General features: G+C 41.6%; 1 protein-coding gene across 2 annotated transcripts in view; it reads right to left on the reverse strand.

The window, feature by feature from the left end:
- EXOC4 (exocyst complex component 4) overlaps positions 1 to 21,069 on the reverse strand; it is a 653,645-nt gene that overhangs the window by 103,417 nt on the left and 529,159 nt on the right. For both annotated transcript variants that reach the window (XM_014533235.1, XM_014533234.1), the window contains one exon: positions 8,931 to 9,109. In XM_014533235.1, coding sequence (XP_014388721.1) covers positions 8,931 to 9,109 — 179 coding nt within the window. The remainder of the gene's footprint in view (positions 1 to 8,930; positions 9,110 to 21,069) is intronic.

Below are 21,069 nucleotides of genomic sequence, written 5' to 3' on the forward strand. Positions count from 1 at the left end.
AGAAAGGAAAAAGACACTCTCTTTTTCTGGAAGGAAGTTCATTAAGCCATGGTTCATCTTGGTTAGAGGGCATACCTGGAGTTTGAAAGCACCAAGTCTCTGAGGGCCTTTCTAGATAAAGGGCTTAGGTTCAATAGCACAACCTGTGCTTCTCACTTAAAGAGGCCTTTCTGCTTGGTGGCCAAGTCAGTCCCCTCAGACTTCTCGTTCAAGTCCCGCCACCCTGGTAGCCACTCGTCCTCATGGCTGCTCAGTGTCACCCCGGGTCCCTCTGCATTTCCTCCATCTCCTCAGGCTGCTGGGCAATTTCAGCCCAACACTCGAGGGACGTCTCTTGCTTTCCACCTTCTTCTGCTTCCTGCTTTCCAGAGATTTTCACTATTTCTTTTTCCTGTTACCACTTTCTGGTTTTGTTTGAAGACATAATTTTTCAGCTGGAAGCTCTCAGCCACCACACTTAAGCATCCATGATATTATCATATTTTAATAAAATATTTCCCTTATGGATACAAATGTTGGCATTTTCAAAGAAACAGCCACATAACTCTTTATGGGCAGACACTTAGAACTCCATAATTACACGGAAGCACCCACAGCACGAGCCCCTGTAACTTCACAACTGATATTTGCTAGAAATGTTCAGGAGCATAGATGGTAACTTGAGACAAAAGAAAAGCCTGAAGAGGTAGAAGGAAGGGAGGTGAAGACCTAGTACTCGAGGAGGAGTGAGAACCCCAGTGCTAAGACTCATGGCAGTGACCCCAGAACTCCATACTGAGTCCCCGCTGTGTGTCACATTCTGCTAAGAACCCAAGTTCATCATTTCACTCAATGGTTACAGTAACTCAATGAACATAAATCACTGTTTCTATTTAACAGGTAAGAAACCCCATTTAGCTCAGAAAGGCTAAGTAATTTTCCAATAGTAATACAGTAACTTGCCTGCTTATCCCTACATATACCTGACTTCAAGGTCAAATATGTCTATATGCCTCCTAGACTAACCCCTAGAGTGCCGGGGAGCGCGATCTCGCTCCTCCTGTCTTTCGCCAAAAGTGCCGGGAACACTATCAAAGCTTCGAAATGGTGTCCAGTTCTAAGTCTTCTTTTATTAGTGATGATGATATTGCTAAATATGTCAATGTAGTAAAGATTTCCTTAAGTTTTTGAATATATAACTTCATTTACTTGCGATTCATAATTTTTTTCCTAAACTGCCGTAAAATCAGCAAAACTGCCTTGGCAATTTTAGCATAGTTCCTAGGATACTGGTTGGCACTCAAAGGGCTAAGGGAGAAGCATGGGAAAGGTTCTGTGAATTAAAAGAAAGATGTTTGGAAAGAGGAAAAATTACCATGGTTTAGAAGCCAGGTGAGGATACTCAGGTGAAAGGAAAGAGAAAAAGTGAGTAGAAATGTTCTAAAAGGGACTAAGTCTTGTGTATCAGTATTTAAATTGTGCTAAAAACAAAGGAACATGGCCCCCCTGGTGAGCGGAAGCCTGGCTGAGCAGCAGCTGCAGTACACAGTGCATCATGGGAGACGGGGCTGGAGGGGCTGATGCTTTTCCTCATAAACCAAGAATCACCAGCATCTCCACTGCCAATAACGACATGGGTTTCGGGGCATTCAGAGGAACAACCAGGTGAATGCCGGGAGCACAGGGATGTTCCACACAATTCTGCCTTCATTAAGATCAATTTCAATCAGTTTGTAAATAACAATAGAGTATAATGATGATTGAAAATGAACAAACTGAATTATCATAAAATTATCATTTGGTGTGTGTTATTTTTCCTACAAAACATATGATTCATTGTGAAACTGCATACAGCATGAAAAGATATTTGGGTATTATTTTAAAAAGCGATAAAGGTTCATACAAAAGTAGTAGTGGTTTCAATTAGATAAGATCAAAACAAATTCAGAGTATGGACAAGATGTAATATAATGCCAGTGGCAATTTAATGTTCTGGGCAAACAATGTGATCAGGAAGTTAACCAATGACAATGAATTTGGAAGGTGTCACCAACCGAGGAAGAAGGATGACAAGAGTGAAGCCACAGGATGAGTCAGCTTTAAAAAATGACAGCTAATAAGGCCAAAAAAAGATGATGGCATAGGAAGCCTAACCTCAGAAAGATGATTAGAGAAATTAAACAGGTAGAGTGAGGCCAAGCAAAGGCCCGAGGAGGAGCTGTCTGATAATAGTCTACAAATATTTGAAACTTGTAAATACCGAAGCGGGAGAGGAATTACCACGCATAGAGTTTTAATTAAAAATAATCAGATGAAATTATGACAGGGGGAATTCTAGCTTAATGGATTGACAAAATAAAAGCTGAGACAGGACAATGTCTCATGAGATCTTGGCTAGGGACATTTTTATACTCATTTGTGTCACGGCAGAAAAACAACAAGGCATGCGGGGGTGGGTGGGAGATCTGCATGTTTTCTTTCATTTACCATGAAGGCAGAAAAAGCCCATTCACACTCCATCTTCTAGAAAATGTTAAATCATAGCAGGCAATGCATAAAGGTCCCCAAGTATGGCACACACCATGTATGAGAGGGATGTACAGACACTGGACCTTTTCCATCTTTATTGTCAATGACGTGATTGACTAGTAAACATTTCCACGTTCATTCAACTGGTTTGGCAATCAGCCTTCGGTGTTAAAATAAAAGACACCAATCCAATTCTTATATTCTTTTTACTTATTTGGCTTGAAAAGGATAAGAGGAATGTTTTTATTTTTAATCAGGTTTGGGAGATAGGTTGGCTAACTAAAAACTGCTAAGCAGAATTCTATTCTACCATAGAATCAGAAACATCCATCTGTATGCCTGGTGCTCTTGTCCATAAAATGAAAAGTCATGTGAAGCCAAGCTTTGAGAATGAAAGCACTGATAAAATAACCTCAAAGGATTTCTAAAATATAAACAGCTACAAAAATTAAAGAAGAAATTGAGGGTGCTCTATATCAAGCTTGGCTATGTGTTGAAATCCCCTGAGGAGTGTTAAAAAGTACAGAGGCCTGGGCATCTGCCCGAAAGCTCAGTAGCTGATTCTAGTCTAAGACTGAGAACCAATCTGTTAGAAGAGTGGCTCTCGACCTCCGATTTGATTGGTTTGGGGATGCCCATGCCACACCTGGGAAGAATTAAATGAACGTCTCAGGGAGTGGGCCTAGCAGCAGTCTTTTTCTTTTTTCTCCAGCTCCCCATTGAATACAACTAATGTGCAAAAAAGTTGTGAAATGCTGCTCTAAAACACATTAGACCCTAATGAAAATGGGTTAAAGTAAGACCATTTTTAGTGAACAAAATGCAGGTAACTTTTATTCTCAGCATGGCTGTGTCTGAAATTACTATGGTCGTGGACACTTACCAAGGATTGTTTAGCACATGTGGCAACTAGGAATAGGGGCAGGCCCTAAGCAAGTGGCTGAGGGCAGAAAAACAGCTCCTCCCACAGAGAGCCTTTCAGACCCACCAGATTATAATCAATATCAACTGCATAATTGCTTAAGGTGGACCACGATTTATTTTAGTAGCTATTCAAGTTGTCCAAATGTTGGGCTTATAATAGATACATTTGTCATGTTAAAAAATAGTCACTAGAAAGATAAACAGAGAAAAGCAATTTGTGGTGGGGAAGTGGAAAGTCGATCTAGAATTCAGAAGGAACTGTCCAGAGAGGATTACAAGAATTGGAGGCATAAAAGTCAATCCCAGAGCATCATCGGTGATAAGTCTCAGTGAGAGGAGTTAACCTTGACACGGTGTGATGAGAATGGCATTTATTTCTGTGGTTTTCCTTCCCCAAGACCATAAACCCAGTCTAGTCATGAAAAGAGATGAGACAATCCCACATTGAAGGACATTCTGCAAAAATGACCATCATTCCTCTAAACTGTCAAGGTCATCAAAACAAGGAGACTCAGGAAACTGTCACAGCACAGACAAGCCTACAGGGGCACCGTGACTAGATGTACTATGATATCCTAGATGCGATGGAACAGAAAAAAGACATTAGATAAAAACTAAGGAAATTATAGACTAAAGTATATAATTAAGTATGTAGACTTAATTATATAAAGTACAGACTTTAGTTAATAATAATGTATCAATACTGGTTCATTAGTTGTGAGGAATGTAAGATATTAATAATAGGGAAAATGAGTGTGAAATACATGGAAATTCTACAATATCTTTGCAACTTTACTCTAAATTTAAAACTATCCTGGGAGTCAGAAACCAAGGCTTATGCAATGAGAACCAGAGGGACCCAGGAGAGAGAAGGTCAGGCTGGGTCAATCCAAGTCCTCACTGGGGCTGTTTCTGGAGCTCTTGGCAAAAAATTCTCTTTTTATTTGGGATCAAATAATCTTGGGGCTGCTGATGGTCAATTTTTATTCTAAAATAAAAATTTTATTTAAAAAAATCAATCCCGAGAGTCATGTTAGCATTAGTCAGTGAAGTGAGGTAGGGAGTTACATTAGCAGCTAGAATCTCTGATATTTGTGAGGACAGTGCAATGGTAGGCAAAGGGTTGTCATAGCAGCCAAGTTTGAAACAAGCAAAAAAAGCAAACTATAGTCATTTATATTGGCTGATTAGACCTTCAGGCCCAAAATCTTTAATAGCCAGGGATAGGCAGGTAGGGGCCAGGGAAATGTTCTCACCTATATTAAAGTCTTTTGTAGAGAAGATATTCAACATTTAATTTCGGAAGAATAGGACAGAGAAAAGAGGGTTAGACAGAAGTCAAGGGCCTTGAATACAAAAGAGAAAACCTCCTAGATGGCAAGATTGCTTATAAGGCAGAATGTATAATCAAGGAAGTGTTAGAATCTCTAAACCTGGAGACTCTTTACAGAATCCAAGACAGAGAGGAGGCCCCTGAGGAAGCAGTGCAGATGAAATGAGCCCTGGAGCCCCTTCCTGCAGTCTATTTTTAACAGCAACACGTCCTTAAAACAAAAGGGTGAAATACAAAAGAAAGTCATTAGTGTTCAAATTGAATACATCTAACAATTTTTATGTAGGTCACATTTTCCTGAGGATTTTCTTTACCATAACAGTTCATTCCAAAGCCTTTCTTTAGAATTCTTACAAACACCAGGTACCACAATGGACAGATACCATGATGTGTCTTTACTACAAGGTTGAAGTGATCTAAGTGGGAAAACACACACATATAAACCTAGATCCTGAATGCCCAACTCAATATGATCCTGTTCAACCTCCTTGCACCGAAAGCATGTTTGTTACAGCGGATCCTGAACATACAGGAATTCTAGAAGAGGGCGTGGGAGACAGACTAAGTAGTGGATGGGCAGAGGAGTCAGAAAACAAGGCATGTGCAACGAGAACCAGAGGGACCCAGGAGAGAGGGTCAGCCTGGGTCAATCCAGGTCCTCCCTGGGACTCTGGGCAAAAATGCTCCTTTCGTTTGGGATCAAGTAATCTTGGGGCTGCTGATGTTCACGGATGTTGCCATTTGGAAAGCGTTCTCCTGAGATGGAAAGCAATAAAGAGAAAATAGGAAGTGCTGGAGAAGGGGAGCAAGAGTGAGCAGGTGTATAAACATATCTGTGACACGACGCTATCTTGTGAAACTCTGGATCCATCCATACCTGAAGCCTTCTGCTGTACCAGTTGTATGAATCCATGCATTCTCTTGCCTTCAACTGGTCTGTGACTTTCAATGGAAAGAATCATAAGTAGAACAGGCTTAAGGAAGATTGAGAGGGAGGGGCACCAAGGGAAATGGAGCAGGAGCCATGGACTGAGGTAGGACAAGAGTAAGAGCAGTGCCTTTGGTGCAGTCAGAATCTACATGAGGTGAGAGGACCCTTTTAGGTATAAAGAAGACAGAGGGACCTTTGAGCAAATACTAAGAAAGATGGAAAAATTATCTTAGAAAAAATGGTCACCCCGATCTCCTGGATGAATGGACAGCCATGCTCTGCCCTTAAATGCAACACTTTGGGATGACACACGTTTCGGGTGGATGAGAATCCTGCTACACTATGTGAAGAGACATTCTACTACGAAAAGAATTTTCTGCCCACTTCCTCCACTCCATTACATGAGTAGTTTCTTAATAATAAAGCACGGCATTTACCATACCAAATAGTTAATAGGATGCGGAACAAAAACTGAACCTGTAAAGTTCTTGCCTTGATTTCTTCCGATCCTGAGCACCCATGGGTGCTAGACAAAAGCTAGCATTTTATTCCTGCTACTTAGTCTCCAGACTTGGAACAACTCTTGTTGAGGTAATCAGGTTCGCTTTTCAAAATAATAACCAAAAGCTGTTCCTTGTTCCCTTTCTAGAGTCACATTGATATGGAGCAATTAGAGTAACCCATTATAGAGAATTCCCTGCTTTGTTCAATTTATAGACATCAATGGACACCTCTCCTGGGAATTCAAAGAACAGACTCGTGTGGGCGAGCTAGGCTTGCTGTTGGCAGAATAAAACACATCTGCTCACTGCTTTGTTTTAACAAAGACAACATAAGTAGTGATTACAGTTCACTGGGGTTTTGCACCAATCCTCAAAACGCTGACAGTTACTTAGGTCACTCACTGGGTGGAATGATCATCTTGAGAGGAACAGAGAGGGTACCATTTATATTATAAAATGGAGTGAGCACATGAGACAAAGCATCAGCAGGAGTGGTAGAAGAGATCTTTGTCAGAATAAGAGATGATTACATTTAGGAATTAGACAGCAACTGTACTGAGTACTCGTGGTGACATGAACAACAGCACAACTGTGCCATTACAGAGGTGAGCATAATTCTTGGAGCTTCTCTCTCTCTTTCCAAAACAGTTGATGCAGGTTGGCCTGAGTATATCACTCAAAGGCTTGATAGAAATTGGAACTATTGTGCCTTGTGGAGCCCTTTTAGAATGGACAGAACAGAAATCTGGAATGCCATGCCACTGGAAATAAGATACTGTATTATTAAACACTAGAGGCCCAGTGCACAAATTCGTGCATGGGTGGGGTCCGGCTGGCCCGGCCCCAATTGGGCCAGGCCGGTGTGGGGGAGGTGCCATAGGTGGTTGTCCCTGCCCCTGGTCGAACTCCTGGTATAAGGGACAATTTGCATATTAGCCTTTTATTATATAGGATTAGACACTGAAAGGCCACCAATGATCACTAATACAACTACCCATGCAGTCCTGTATTTGCAAGAAGCAAAGAAATCAGCAAAACAGGCATCTCGTCCCTTTTCAGAGCTGTTTATTTTGCAGTTAGCAAAAGGGAAGTAAGCTATATTTGACTTTTTATTTTTATTTTGGTAAAGTGGAGTGGCACCGGGAGATAAAATGGATAATTTAGGCCAGGGGTCCTCAAACTTTTTAAACAGGGGGCCAGTTCACTGTCCCTCAGACTGTTGGAGGGCCGGACTATAGTTTAAAAAAAAACTATGAACAAATTCCTATGCACACTGCACATATCTTATTTTGAAGTAAAAAAACAAAACGGGAACAAATACAATATTTGTATTTGCATGTGGCCCGCGGGCCGTAGTTTGAGGACCCCTGATTTAGGCTATTGCTTGTGACAGATTGCCTGATACAAAAAGATTATAAAGTTGAGGGTCTTTCAATGAGACCTACTTATCTGAGTCTGCTCAGATCCAATACTGTGCCCAAATTATCCTTAATAGGTGCATATATTTTTTTCTATTTTTATAGGTTCTGGGAACAAATATGTATAATTTTTATCAGCAGATAAGAAGTAGTATTTTAAATAATAAAAAGTAAAAGTACAAATAAGAAGTCATATTTTAAGGTTTCTAAAATAGAGTCTATGATCTCACTCAGAGCCCCTCCTCTGCTGGCCTTCAGGAGAGATGCTCAGTCAGCACGAGATCTGAGGCCCTGTGCATTCCAGGCCCGGACTCTGCCCCTGGGGCCGGGATTTTGAATAATTTAGCCCGTGAATTTCATCTACACCTCTTCCATCTCTATGCTGGAAATGCTTGTTAATCAAAATAACTTGTCAAAAGACAATGGTAATAAACCACTTCCCCTGAAGTTCACATTCCAAATGATGTAAGTGTTTTCCTAGCAATAACCTTCGAATGGTTAACTCTGGTACTAAGTTCAGGGCAGATTCTGTTTCTTTCATGTTTTTGCTGTTATTTTCCTTTTTTCTACCCTGTTTCTGTCTCTCTGTTTATGCATTCAAATCTGCCATTTCTTTTATTCCTTCTTCATGTTTGCTTTGCCTCTATTATAACTGCCTACCACATGCTTCTGAATGAATGCCTTTAAGATGTATTTATTTTATAGTTATTAAATAATGTCTATGTGCCCTAAAGTTTTCAAATTATTTTTCTCTGAGTCATTGGTTCTTGATAAAAAAAAAGAAGTTTCACATTTTTATTTCATACCCTATTACTTAGTTTTCTTGAAATCTATAATTAAGTTGTCTCTTAACCATCTCTTTTCCAGAATAATTGTTTTTCTCATATTCTCTATTTTCAAGCACCTTAATCACTTCTAATATTCTCTTCTTAGACATTTTTTCATTAACTTGTATCAGTTAAAATAAAAAACATCAGCTGTGTGCTCAGCGCTAAGTTTTGAGATAAGTTCCTTCCCTTGGGAAGTTGTGAGGGGGACTGGCTTTTGTTCTTGAGACAATCGTGGTTCAATCTTCCATGATTTTGTTTCTAAGGTTTAATATCAAGCACTGTTAACATGGACCATTTTTGGCTTCCCACACCCCACACAGGGAAGCGAGATTACTTCCTTTCACAGAACCACCAAGTGCAGAGGCTCAGCTGAGCTGGATTCTGGCACAGTCTTCTGACAACCTGGACACGTCCCATAGGGTGACACATTCCCAATGAGAGTACTCAGTCCAGTTCCTCAGCCGTCCCCCACCAGTTACTTACTCTGGGATGTGGAAAGATTGGAGAAGGCTGACTTTGTTCGGCCTGCTAACCATTCCAGGCTCTCATGCATGTTGGCCAAGGCTTTGAGGTCACTGACGTCACGCAGGATGTCTTGTGGAGGGATTAATTTATCACCCAGGTTCCCAATAAGAACTTCGGACTCCTTGCCAAAGGCTGCCCTGCAAAGCAAACCAGAGACATTTCACATACAGCACGGCAAAGACTGGGGTGGGCAATACTTTTTAAGACATGCCCAGCATGAGGTTGTTATAATCACTGTTATTACGGCATGCTACTTTTCCTAGGTTTAATTTTATGAGGATACTATCATATACCTGCTTAAAATTAGTTTGATCCTAGAAAGAGAGCTCTTGGAAGAAGAAGCAAATGACCTGATGCTTGTACCTTCAGCAGCAACTGGTGTGGGCCTGACCTACACAGGGATGGTCCTACGGATGCTCGGATGCCTGCTCTCTTCCGGGATTCCCCTTACCTCTTCTCCCGCTGTGCAAATTGCTGATGGTGTTAAATATATACATTGTTTGAAGGTATTTGAAGTAAATAAAACCACTAAGTTAATCTGGCAGTTAGAAAATGTTCTGAAATGTTCAAAAGCAAAGGGGCCCAGCCTCTTTAAGGAGTAGATTATAGTTGAGAAAGATGGCAGGCCTCATTCATTCATTCATTCATTCACTCATTTACTTCTTCTAAAAGGGCTCTGGGCACATAAACAAGGAAGCATATAGGCACTCATCATTTGGAAAGAAAACCCAGTAAAAATCAATGCCAGGATCCTTTTGCTGACTGGAAGAAAACACAGTCAGGTGGATTTCACACAGAGCCCAGTGTCTTCATAATGTTTTTGGAGGGTTGAAAATCATGCTACGTGGGGTCGCAGAAGGATGAGCTGGAAGGGACCCCAGAGACCGCATGGCTCAGCCACTGCACAGATGAAGAAAGGAAGGTGCCGAAGGTTAACTACTTTGCCTGCAGGACACATAGTGGCAGGGCTGGGACTCACGCTGTCCAATTCCCACAGCTCTCTTTCTTTAAAAAAGAGAGGACGGAAATGATAAAAGATGATGGAAGATGTTAGGGAGAAAAATCCCGTCTTTTCAGGAAGTACCTACAGGTGGGCAAGCAGAGCTCATGGCGGAAGCTGGAACAGGCACCTGGAGTTTCCCATGGAAGCCTCCCCACAGCTTTTAAAACTCAAGATACCTTCTGTGAGCAGCAGCTCTACTTTATATGAAGAACAAACTAAATTAAGTTTCAAGTGAGCAGTGTTAGTAAGAGCTGACATATATATTCAGAGCGATGCTTAATAAACACACAGCATTTGGTGCCCAGCACTATAGCAGACACCCAACGTTGGCAGAAAGAGCTGCTGTGGATTAAATGCCTATTAAAAGTATGTAGCTGAAGTGGTGGTTCATGATTGGGCTTATTTCAACAGGAGAAAAAGTCAGAATTGATGGAGTTGGGTGAGTCATGTGGACAGAGCACAGAAACGTGAGTGCACTTGGGGGTCTTGTACCAGATCCTGGGGTGGGACCCGAAAGTCTGCATTTCAAAAGTTTCAGGCTGCTGGCCTGGAAGCATGCTTCCTGAGTGGTAAGGGTTGGAGCACAGACTTCAAAGTCAGGCAGACTGGTCTGAATCCTGAATGTGCCTCGTCCTTGCTGTATTATTGGCTAGGGTGATGGCGCTGACCTCCTATGGAGCATTTTAAGAAGTAGATGAGGTGACATTTAAAATCTTTATTGGGAAAATTTCAATAATTACAGAACTAGAGAGAATAGTGTAGTAAACTCCCAGGCAGCCACTGCTCAGCTTCAATTATTAGCAACTCACAGAGAGTCTCTTTCATCTATCCTTATCCAGAATTTAAAAAATATTTTATTGATTGATTTTTAGAGAGAGAGAGGAAGAGGGAGGGGGGCAAAGAAGGGGGAGAGGAAAAGAAGGGGAAGGGGGGTGAGAGGCGGGGAGAGATTTGTTGTTCCACTTATTTATGCATTCATTGGTTGCTTCTTGTATGTGCCCTGACTGGAGATCGAACCTGCAACCTCAGCATATTGGGATGACACTCTAACCACCTGAGCCACCCCAGCTAGGAGATGCCTTATCCACAATTTTGAAGCAAATCATTCAGCTAATATTCTTTGGTGCCTAACACAGTGCATGGAAAGCTAACAAATTGTAGCTATTATTATCCTTAGGTCTATTGAGGTGGTTGGTTTACTTAGTGTCAACCTGGGGTCTGCTGTGATGAATAAATTAAAATAGATAAGAGAGATCAGAATAAGTTGGATCTCAAGGGCTAGTTTTACAAATGGAACCTTGCAACATCAGAGCAAATGTGGCTGTGTTTCAGAGGCCAGACTTTTCTCAAAATCTTCAAGAGGTAAATCATTGTGGCAGAAGCCACTGGTGGGCTATGCGGTATCCATTATCCCATGCCTGCTTAGTAAAAGGGCCCTGGCATTGTTGGGGTCGGCATGTACCCAATCTAAAAACAAAATTAAAAAAACACACAAGGCGAAACCCCATTCAATTTCCCAGCCCCTCCTGCTGATGTGGCGGTCAATGAAATAACAGCTGAAGTCGCAGACAGGTTTCCAAGAAACATCTCTCAAGCATCTTAGTTGGCAAGGACCTCTTTTGTGCCCTCCCCCGCCCCTTACTGGACGCAGCCCTGGCATCAGGTGCCCTTGAGCATGAAAATAATGCTGAGAATAATGGAGCCAAAGACAGGAGGGCTTGGAGGCACCGATGACATCATGGAGCTGCAATGCAGCCCCAGATAATGCACTTCTAGGCTTAGTTCGTTTTATAGGAGAGAAAGTGAAACCTTATTTGTTTGAGCCATTGCCATTCCAAGTTTCTGCTACTAGCCACTAAATGTAATTTCCACTGACACCATTATCTAATTAGCATAAGTGATGTCGTTCTTGGAAAACTTTCTCTAAATTAGATATCTCTGAAATCGAGTTACTGCAAAAGCAAGACAATGTCTCTTCCATGATCTGAGCCCAGCAGACAGTACAATATCTCCCCCTTGGCTGTCACGCAGTCGAGTTGTAAATATGTAGTTTGCTTAATCTGTCCTTACATATCCACTCTCCCAGCCCCTTAATCATCTTCGATAGATATAACAAATAGTGCCTCTGAGCTCGGTGGTTAAAAGCAGCAGGGGAGGCAAACAGCTTTGAAAACCCGGCTCGGAGCCATCTTTATGCATGGAGGTGTGACCCTGGGGGGAATGTGACAATCAAGACAAATGCATTTATGTTGAAGTCGAATCTGCTGTGTGGGATCTGAGGCCTGGGCATGTCTGCGGTCTGCCTCCCAGGCCAGATGCCGAGCCCACTCCCCTCCGGCTCCCTGAGATCGGCTTAACCTGCTCCGAAGGGAGCTCGGTGGACCGAGAGAAACACACACCGCCTCACGCTGCACACATCGCAGACATCTCATTTGACAGGAATCCATAATCACCCCCTAACAACCTGGAGAGGGCCCCGCAACCATGACATCCAGAATAAATGATTGACAGCTATAACCGTTTCACACAGAAAGTCATTCCTTCGAGGATTTGTGTGTCAAAGAGCTTGGTGGACGGTCTTTGTGTGTTATAAAAACCTTCAGGGGACGGCTTTAGCTGCAAAACCATGGACTTTTTTCTAAACCCTCTAATTTATTAAGTAAACTATGGTATAGTCACACTATGGAAAAGTGTGTAGTCATCAGAGATTATATAGTAGAAAATACTTGATTCCATAGAAAAATGTTGCATATAGTTTATTTTTAACCATGATATGCAGTTGAGTAAAACAAGCTGTTATAAAACTGAATGCACCACATACTATTCAAAAAGAGTAATTATAGATTTTTATGAACTGAAAAAGACTCAATATCTATACACCACATGTTAACTGTGTGACCGGATTATTTTCCTTTGTGCTGCTCCGGATTTTCTACGTTTTCTCCAAAGAACATGTTTACTTTGTAATTAAAAACAAAAATTACAAACTCTACCGGGAATGAGAAAACCGTTCAGATGGACACATGAAGAATTTCACCAGGGGAAATGGGAGGGGGAGGGATTACAGTCACTTGAGTGGAACTGGGAGCGACGGGTGCGGGCTGGGGGCTAGCTCGGGATGGTCAGTGTCCACCACAGAGGGTCACGCTGCCAGACTGACCACACCCAGCATCTGGGCCAATGCGGTTTCTTTCTAGATCTGAATCGTACTTACTCTTTATTACCTGCTTATTATGAAAGCGCAGTACTTAATGGAGATGTTACATGTTTTTGAGTGAAATGGGTAACAGAATGATCATTTTCTTGAGAAGTGAAGTGACAGGTGCTCCGTAATTGCCCAGTGATTACCTGACACGGCCAAGAAGAGAACTGTGCTTGCTGTGGGTACCCTGAGTCCCATGTGAGGAGTCACTGTCACCATCGTAGGCCAACATGCTCACAGAGGAGCCCAAGAAACTGAAGAAGGGTGTTCAACCTGTTAAGCTTAATTTCCCCACACAATTATCATCTTTAAAGAGCTGGATCTGACAAGACTTCATTTAAGAGAGTTTTGCGAGAGCGTGAAATCTGTGTAACTTAATTTTACCACACAATCATCATCGTTAAAGAGGTCTATCTGACAAGAATTCATGTAAGAGAATCTTGCCAAAGATGCCGAAAATTGTCTCCATTTAGTCTTTAAATAATTCTGTTATCCACTGAAATCTTAGGAAGGAAAAAAAGAAAATCTGCATTTCAGCAGGCTAAATGCACTTATGAGAGAAACACTGCAAATCGTTTCTGAGCGACTGATTTGCAGATCTGTGCTATATTTGGTCACATAATATACACACTCAAGACTCAGTGCTCTCTCTCCCTGCCCCATTCACCAATCACCCAAGACTGCTTCCTACTGCTGAACCCACTGAGCGACCAGGAAACACGGACAGAAGGTCAGTCCCCCTGTGACCCAGGCAGAGCAGGGGAAGAGCGAGGACTAAAGCAAGCCGTGCTAATGGTTGTGAGGTGGCATTTCCTCTACGATTTCATATGAGGAGGATGTGAGTATTATAGTCACTTGAACTGAACTGGGAGCAGTGAATGCTTGGTCTGGTGGCATTTCCCCTACGATTTCATATGAGGAGCTGGTAGGGGTTCACTTTCCCATTTAGTTCAGAGGTCACCAGATAGGAGGAGCTGAATCTGACTTGAGGTGGAGGACAGGGGGATCCCAGACCTGGGAGGAATGCAGTGACTGAGGTCACCAGACAGGAGGAGTGGCATCTGACTTGAGATGGAGGACAAAGAGCTTCCAGGCTTGAGACGAATGGAGTGACTGAGAAGTGACTCCCTGTTGGGGAGAGGAGGAGAATGCCTCCCTATGATGGGTAGCTGTCACCTTGTATTAAACATAAAGTATGACATTTTAAAATATGGGTACAAGGGTGAGAATGGAGACAGAATGACAGAAGGGTGGAACCTAAAAGTCCTAAGGCTATTGGCCCCAAATCCATTCCTCTCCTCTCCCCTGCTCTGATCTGTAGGGGACAGGGGAGCTGGCCCCTGCAGGCTGTTTCCTAGGCTCCCACTGGGTACTGAGCATGGGTGGCCCTGATGGGACACTGAAGGACACAGGGAAAGGAGAAGACAGGGCATTCATCCCCCTCCCTTTGCCCGGGATGACATCTCCAGCAAGGATGCATCTCATTCTTGGTCCATCCAGCTCCTACCACCCCCCAACTCCTCTGCGTGCCTCTCTAGGAAACACTTCTTCCCCTTGGCATTCCAGTTAAAGCGACAGTGACTTCCTGCTGTTGCTCATCTATGGGTTATCTTAATGTCCCCTGTGTGACAGGCAGGGCACCATGAACCCATGTACCAATTCCCTACATTAAATTCCCTCTAGGTAAACACTACGAGTGGTTTCTGTTTTCCATGTTAGATCCCAACTTATACAAGACCTAATAATGATGTCTGACCACATTCCATGCTACTGGGAAGTGAGTACGCTTTTGGGATGGGGATTAATTAGTTCTGTTGTGCAGGTAGTGAAACTGAGATGTGTCAAGGTGACCTGTAAAGATCACTTAGCCATTACCTGTCAGAGTCTAAACTGATGAAGGTTATAAAAATCTGGGTCACCTTACCCAGATTCGTCATAATACCCACTCCTTATGAGATGCGACAATGACACTTCCATTTATCATGTCTGCTTTTTACAACTGCTCAATCTTCAACACTTTCAAAACGTGTGCCAAAATAATGGGGGTAGTACCATTTTGATGGGTTCTTTAATCAGGTTTTCACAAACTGCTCTTCTAAAATGATCCTGGCTAAACCCTTATGAATAGGAAGTAATCCAGTAGTCCAGTTACCTTGATTACAACGTTATTTTTGTCCTGGAACCTGCTGAAACTCATCACTGTCTACCCTTCAATTGTTTTCATGCATGTGCATGTCATCACACACTATCATGTGAGTAGCTATTTTTCATATTTAATAAGTAATTGCTCCTCTTTAGAAAGCTGCCTCCTCCATTATCACAGTTGAGGATTTTTTCCTTTGCTTTCTTCACCTACTGTGTTTCTACCATTTAGAAACTTGCAATGCTCATGACTGGCGAGGTGAGGTGAGCAGTCTACAATTCTGTGCAGAGGCAGAACTGGGAACAAGTTGGGGTGTGTGGTTCTCAGGTGTTCTTTACAATCAAGGTGAATATGTGAAATATCAGCAACTTCTCTTCCTTTAGTGTCTGTTTGGGCCTTAAAACATATTCATTATTTCCCATTGTTGCAGGGAAATTGGGGTTTCTGGGTTCCTACCCACTCAGAGATGGCAGAGAAATTAATTATGACCACCAGCCCTTCCCCTTGTGCTTTTAAATCAGCTTGCTTGGCTCTAGCTGGTTTGGCTCAGTGGATAGAGCGCCGGCCTGTGGACTGACAGGTCTCAGGTTCGATTCCAGCCAAGGGCACATGCCTGGGTTGCAGGCTCGATCCCCAGTGGGGGAGTGCAGGAGGCAGCCTATCAATGATTGTCTCTCATTGATGTTTCTATCGCTCTCTCCCTTCCTCTCTGCATCAATAAAAAAAATAAAATAAAATAAATCAGCTTGCTCACTGGGACAGGCACAAAACACCTGTCCTGTGGATTTATGGTATTCTGGCACTGACAGGGACCCTATGGGTTTATGGTATTCTGGCACTGAGAGGGAGCATATGAATTTATGGTATTCTGGCACTGACAGGGATCTTGGTAGTCTAAACCAGTAGTTCTCACCATGGTTATAAATTAAAAGCTTAACTAGGAAATCAAACAAAATACTTGATGCCAAACTCCACCTGCAGAAATTCTGATTTTATTGGTCAGGGGCGGGGCCCAGGCATGGGCATTTAAAAATAACAGCTTTTTTTGAGATAACATTCACCCACTTAATATGTGTACTTTAATGGTTTTTAGTATAGTCGCAGAGTTAAACAATTAATTCAGAATGTTTTCATCTCCTCAAAAGGAAATCCTGTACCCATTAGACTTTGCACTTACCCCACTCTCCACCCCCAGCCCTTGGAAACCACTAATATTTCTGTCTCTATAGACTTCCCTATTTTAGACATTCATATTTAACTCCTATTCATATAAATGGAATCATACAATGTTATTTTTTGGTGAATGGCTTCTTTTACTTAACATGGCTTTAGGGTTCATCCATATTTAAGCAGTGCTTCATTTCTTTTATCACCAAATAATATTCCATTGTATGGATAGATCACATTTTATTTACCTATTCACCAGATGATGGACATTTGGGTTGTTTCCAATATTTGACTATTATAAATAATGCTACTATGAACATTCACACATGAATTTTTGCGTGGATGTATGTTTTCATTTATCTTGAGTATATATACCTAGGAGTGAAATTGCTGGGTCAAATGTTAACTCTATTTTTAATCCTTTGAGAAAATGCCGGATTGTTTTCCAATATGGCTGCACCATTTTACACATTCCTTTGTACCAAGGGTTCCAATGTATCCACATTCTTGCCAACACTATGATTCCTGTCTCTCTTTTTTATTGTTATTGTAGTCATCCTAATGGATGTGAAGTAATATCTCATTGTGGTTTAAATTTGCATTTTCTTGCTGGCTAATGATATTGAGCATCTTTTCATGCGCGTATTGGCCATTTGTGTCTTCTTTAGAGAAATGTCAAGTCTGAACCTTCATTAATTTTTTAACTGGGCCATTTGTCTTTTTATTATTGAGTCATTAATTCTTTAGCTGATATTTACTAGGAACGCGCCATTACCCAGGCTCTGCCCTAGTTCCTGTAGTAAGTTCAAAATCCACTAAAATTATTTCATAATTTGCTCATATGCCACAACGCAGAGTTGGAAAAACACCATGTTAAAGCCTGCCTGGCTTTGTGAATGTGTTCCTTAATCAGACCTTCCACAGATGGCGAACATTTATCAGGCGCTTCATAGAGAAATTGGAGCCCAGAGGAAGATGTGTTCATTGGCCACCGTGGCAAAGGTGGGAGCAGAGCTACATCTCTCACGAGCTGCAGGGGCTTTAGTGTTTCCCTCTGCCCAGGGGTTCAAACAGCCCCCACCCCCCTACCCAAGACATATAAAAACTGCTTTGAGTCATGGAAGTGGACTTTCCTAAGCACTCAACTGTCATGAGGTGCTAGAGCGGGGAGGACATACTCAGATCTGTCAAATCTCAGCATAGAGCCCTTAATGACAGCAGGCACTTTCCTACTTTTTAAGACCAGAGAGCTTGATTGACAGGCAACTGCCTAGCAATAAAGTAAATTAAAGCCTCCTATGGGGAAACAATACTTCTTCTAGTTCCCTGACATGTTTACCATATAATCCACAAATGATTTAAGAGTTTATGTGGGACACAAAGAGTTTGATTGACAGGCAACTGCCTAGCAATAAAGTAAATCAAAGCCTCCTATGGGGAAACAATACTTCTAGTTCCCTGACATGTTTACCGTATAACCCACAAATGATTTAAGAGTTTATGTGGGACACAAAGAGGGAGGACACAACACTCTTAAGCGCAACGTGGGAGAACTCTGGAAGGAAAGAGAAGGAGGAGGGGATGGGTAAGCCCAAGGACTGGCTGGCGAGAAGGGCGACTGATGGGTACCCGCTCCACTAAGGAGAGCATGTTGCTTCCACTGGGTCACACGTCATCCCTGAGCCGTTTGTCAACTTGACCGGTGGGTGGTGTAACAATGACGAGGAGCCTTCTCATTTTAAATTAATTTCTTAATTTCAAATTAATTTTAAATTAATTTTTACATGGAGGGTCAATGGGGATAGCTATGCATTAAGTCTGTTCTTAAGTCACAGGGTGTGTCACATATACTTGGCTCAGAAAACATGCCTGGAGAGCTTTTAAGAGAAAGGAACCCTGAGAGATGTAAGAGCATTTTTTCCTAAAAGGAAAACAATGACAATTTCCAGTTCTTCCATTCTTTTAGGCATGTTCCCAGGTCATGCTCCAGCAGGTGGGTGCTAGTAATGGCAGCAGCACATTGTTAAACACACAGAGCAGAGAAAATGGAATTGCTTAATGCAACCATGTCTTAGAAATGCTGGAATCCCTTGTGGTTTGAAACTTCCTGGAGTAGCTGCTTACCCTCAACTCTTCCTTCCTGATCCTTAATCTGAACATGTCATAGAAAGGAAAACATTTCGGTCGGCGAATGAACATATTTGTAATCAAACTGATCACTTCAAACATTTAAATCATTTTAATGTGACAGCACAAAGACTGACTAACCACCAAGTGTTCATATTATTATTAGAGAGATAAGACCTTATTATTATGAGATCTAATATTATTACTAGACGACTGCATTATCTAATGCAAATACTTTTGGTTCATTTACCACCATTATTCCTTTTCACCATCAAGCTTTCCTTCCAATTACATCTAAAGCAGTGACTAATTGAGAACCATTAAAGAGATGAGAAGAGAAAGAGTGAGGGGAAGGGAGAGGAAAAGTGCCCCCCCCTTTTTTTTACAGAATTATGTCAGCTAATAAATGTTTCAAAGTTCATCAATGGATGATAACATTACTGGTGGAGAGGCTGTTAGAGAAGTGGACAATCACATAGTCTCAAGTTAGCAACTCAGATTAATCATAAAGGGACATACATGCACCTGTCTACAGGGGAGTCTGACAGTCACCACCTTAACGCAATAGTCAGTAGCAGCCCAGGCAGACGTGATGGAAGCGGTACAGTGGGAGGCACAGGATGTCACCCATGTAGTGTTCCCAACAGAAATGTGCAACCGGGACATAATCACGAAGAAGCTGTGAGATAAACTCACATCTCTACATGGTAACTGGCCTGGCCTCCTCACCAAAGGATTCCATGTCGTGAAAAATAGAGGGAGTTGATGGGACTTTGTGGATTAGGAGACCTAATGAGAATGAGCGAAACTCAGAGCTGTGCAAGTCACGTGACAAGAAATTCTTCACATTTTCTCTATAATTAGAGTTAACATTTTTCTTCCTCTGCAGCATAACTTTTGTTCTTTCATCTGTGTTACTAACTATACATCCTATACATTAAACCAGTGATGGCGAATCTATGACACACATGTCAGAGGTGACACACAAACTCATTTTTTTGGTTGATTTTTCTTTGTTAAATGGCATTTAAATATATAAAATAAATATCAAAAATATAAGTCTTTGTTTTACTATGGTTGCAAATATCAAAAAATTTCTATATGTGACATGGCACCAGAGTTAAGTTAGGGTTTTTAAAAATGCTGACACGCCGAGCTCAAAAGGTTCGCCATCACTGCATTAAACAGTCAGCCTTTTTATTTCTGACTGATTTCTAATTGCTAATGTAAAATAACAGCTCAGATTTTAGGTAAACAGTTAAGTATTTGCACTTTGCTATGGGCTGAAATGTATTCTTTCCCAAATTCGTATTTGGAGGCCCTACACCCGAAAATGATGGTGTTTAGAGATGGGATCTTTGGGAGGTAGTTAATTCAGGAAGGGGGTACCCTTATGATGGGGTACATACTCTTATAAGAAGAGGCAGAGCTCTTTTTCTCTCTGACCTATCAGGACACAGCAAGAAAAACAGGCCTCTGCATGCAAGGAACTGAACAGGCTTGCACCTTGATCTTGGACTTCCCAACCTTTAGGACTGAGAGAAATAAATTCCTGTTGTTTGGGCCACTCAGTATACATACAGTACTTTGTTATGGCAGCCAGAGCAGACTAAGACATACCCTAAACCCTGAGAATCCTTCTACCCATTCCTTTATTTAAGTCCATTACTTGTATATTGAGTAATGACTGCATTCAATAAGTATTTATTGAACATGTGTAACACACTACACCTGGCATTTGATACCAAAATTCTAGAGCAATAATACAACTTAATACTCTGACCATTAGCCCTATACTTTTGCTATCAGTGTTGAATCCTGATTTGATGGAGGAACTTGTTTGCAAAGCCTTTATAGGCTCCTTCTGCTCTTAGGACAATGTTTTTCTAGAAAATAACAGTCATCAAAGAATTGATCAAATTTTCTTACAAAAACAGCTTTAAAATTGAAGGTTGTGATTCTGAGACATCAAATAAATGATGGTTACAGAAAATATACCATAAATGTAAACATACTAAAACTAGAACCCCAAGAAGCAGCTAAAAATAGTAAAATTATTTTTTATATGCCTTAATCCATTTATTCTTTTTTTCCCATTGATTTTTCTTTATTGATTAAGGTATTACATATGTGTTTATCCCCCCATTGCCCCCTCAACCCCCACTCATGCCCTCATCACCCTGGTGTCTGTGTCCATTGGTTAGGCTTATATGCATGCATATAAGTCCTTTGGTTGATCTCTCTCTCTTATCCTCGCCCACCCTTACTTTCCCTCTGAGGTTTGATGGTCTGATTGATGCTTCTCTGTCTCTGGATCTGTTTTTGTTCATCAGTTTATGTTGTTCATTATATTTCACAAATGAGTGACATCATGTGGTATTTATCTTTCTCTGACTGGATTATTTTGCTTAGCATAATGCTCTCTAGTTCCATCCATGCTGTTGCAAATGGTAAG

The sequence above is a fragment of the Myotis brandtii genome, unplaced genomic scaffold (genome assembly GCF_000412655.1).
Source record: "Myotis brandtii unplaced genomic scaffold, ASM41265v1 scaffold956, whole genome shotgun sequence".
In the NCBI taxonomy this organism is placed as follows: Eukaryota; Metazoa; Chordata; class Mammalia; order Chiroptera; family Vespertilionidae; genus Myotis; species Myotis brandtii.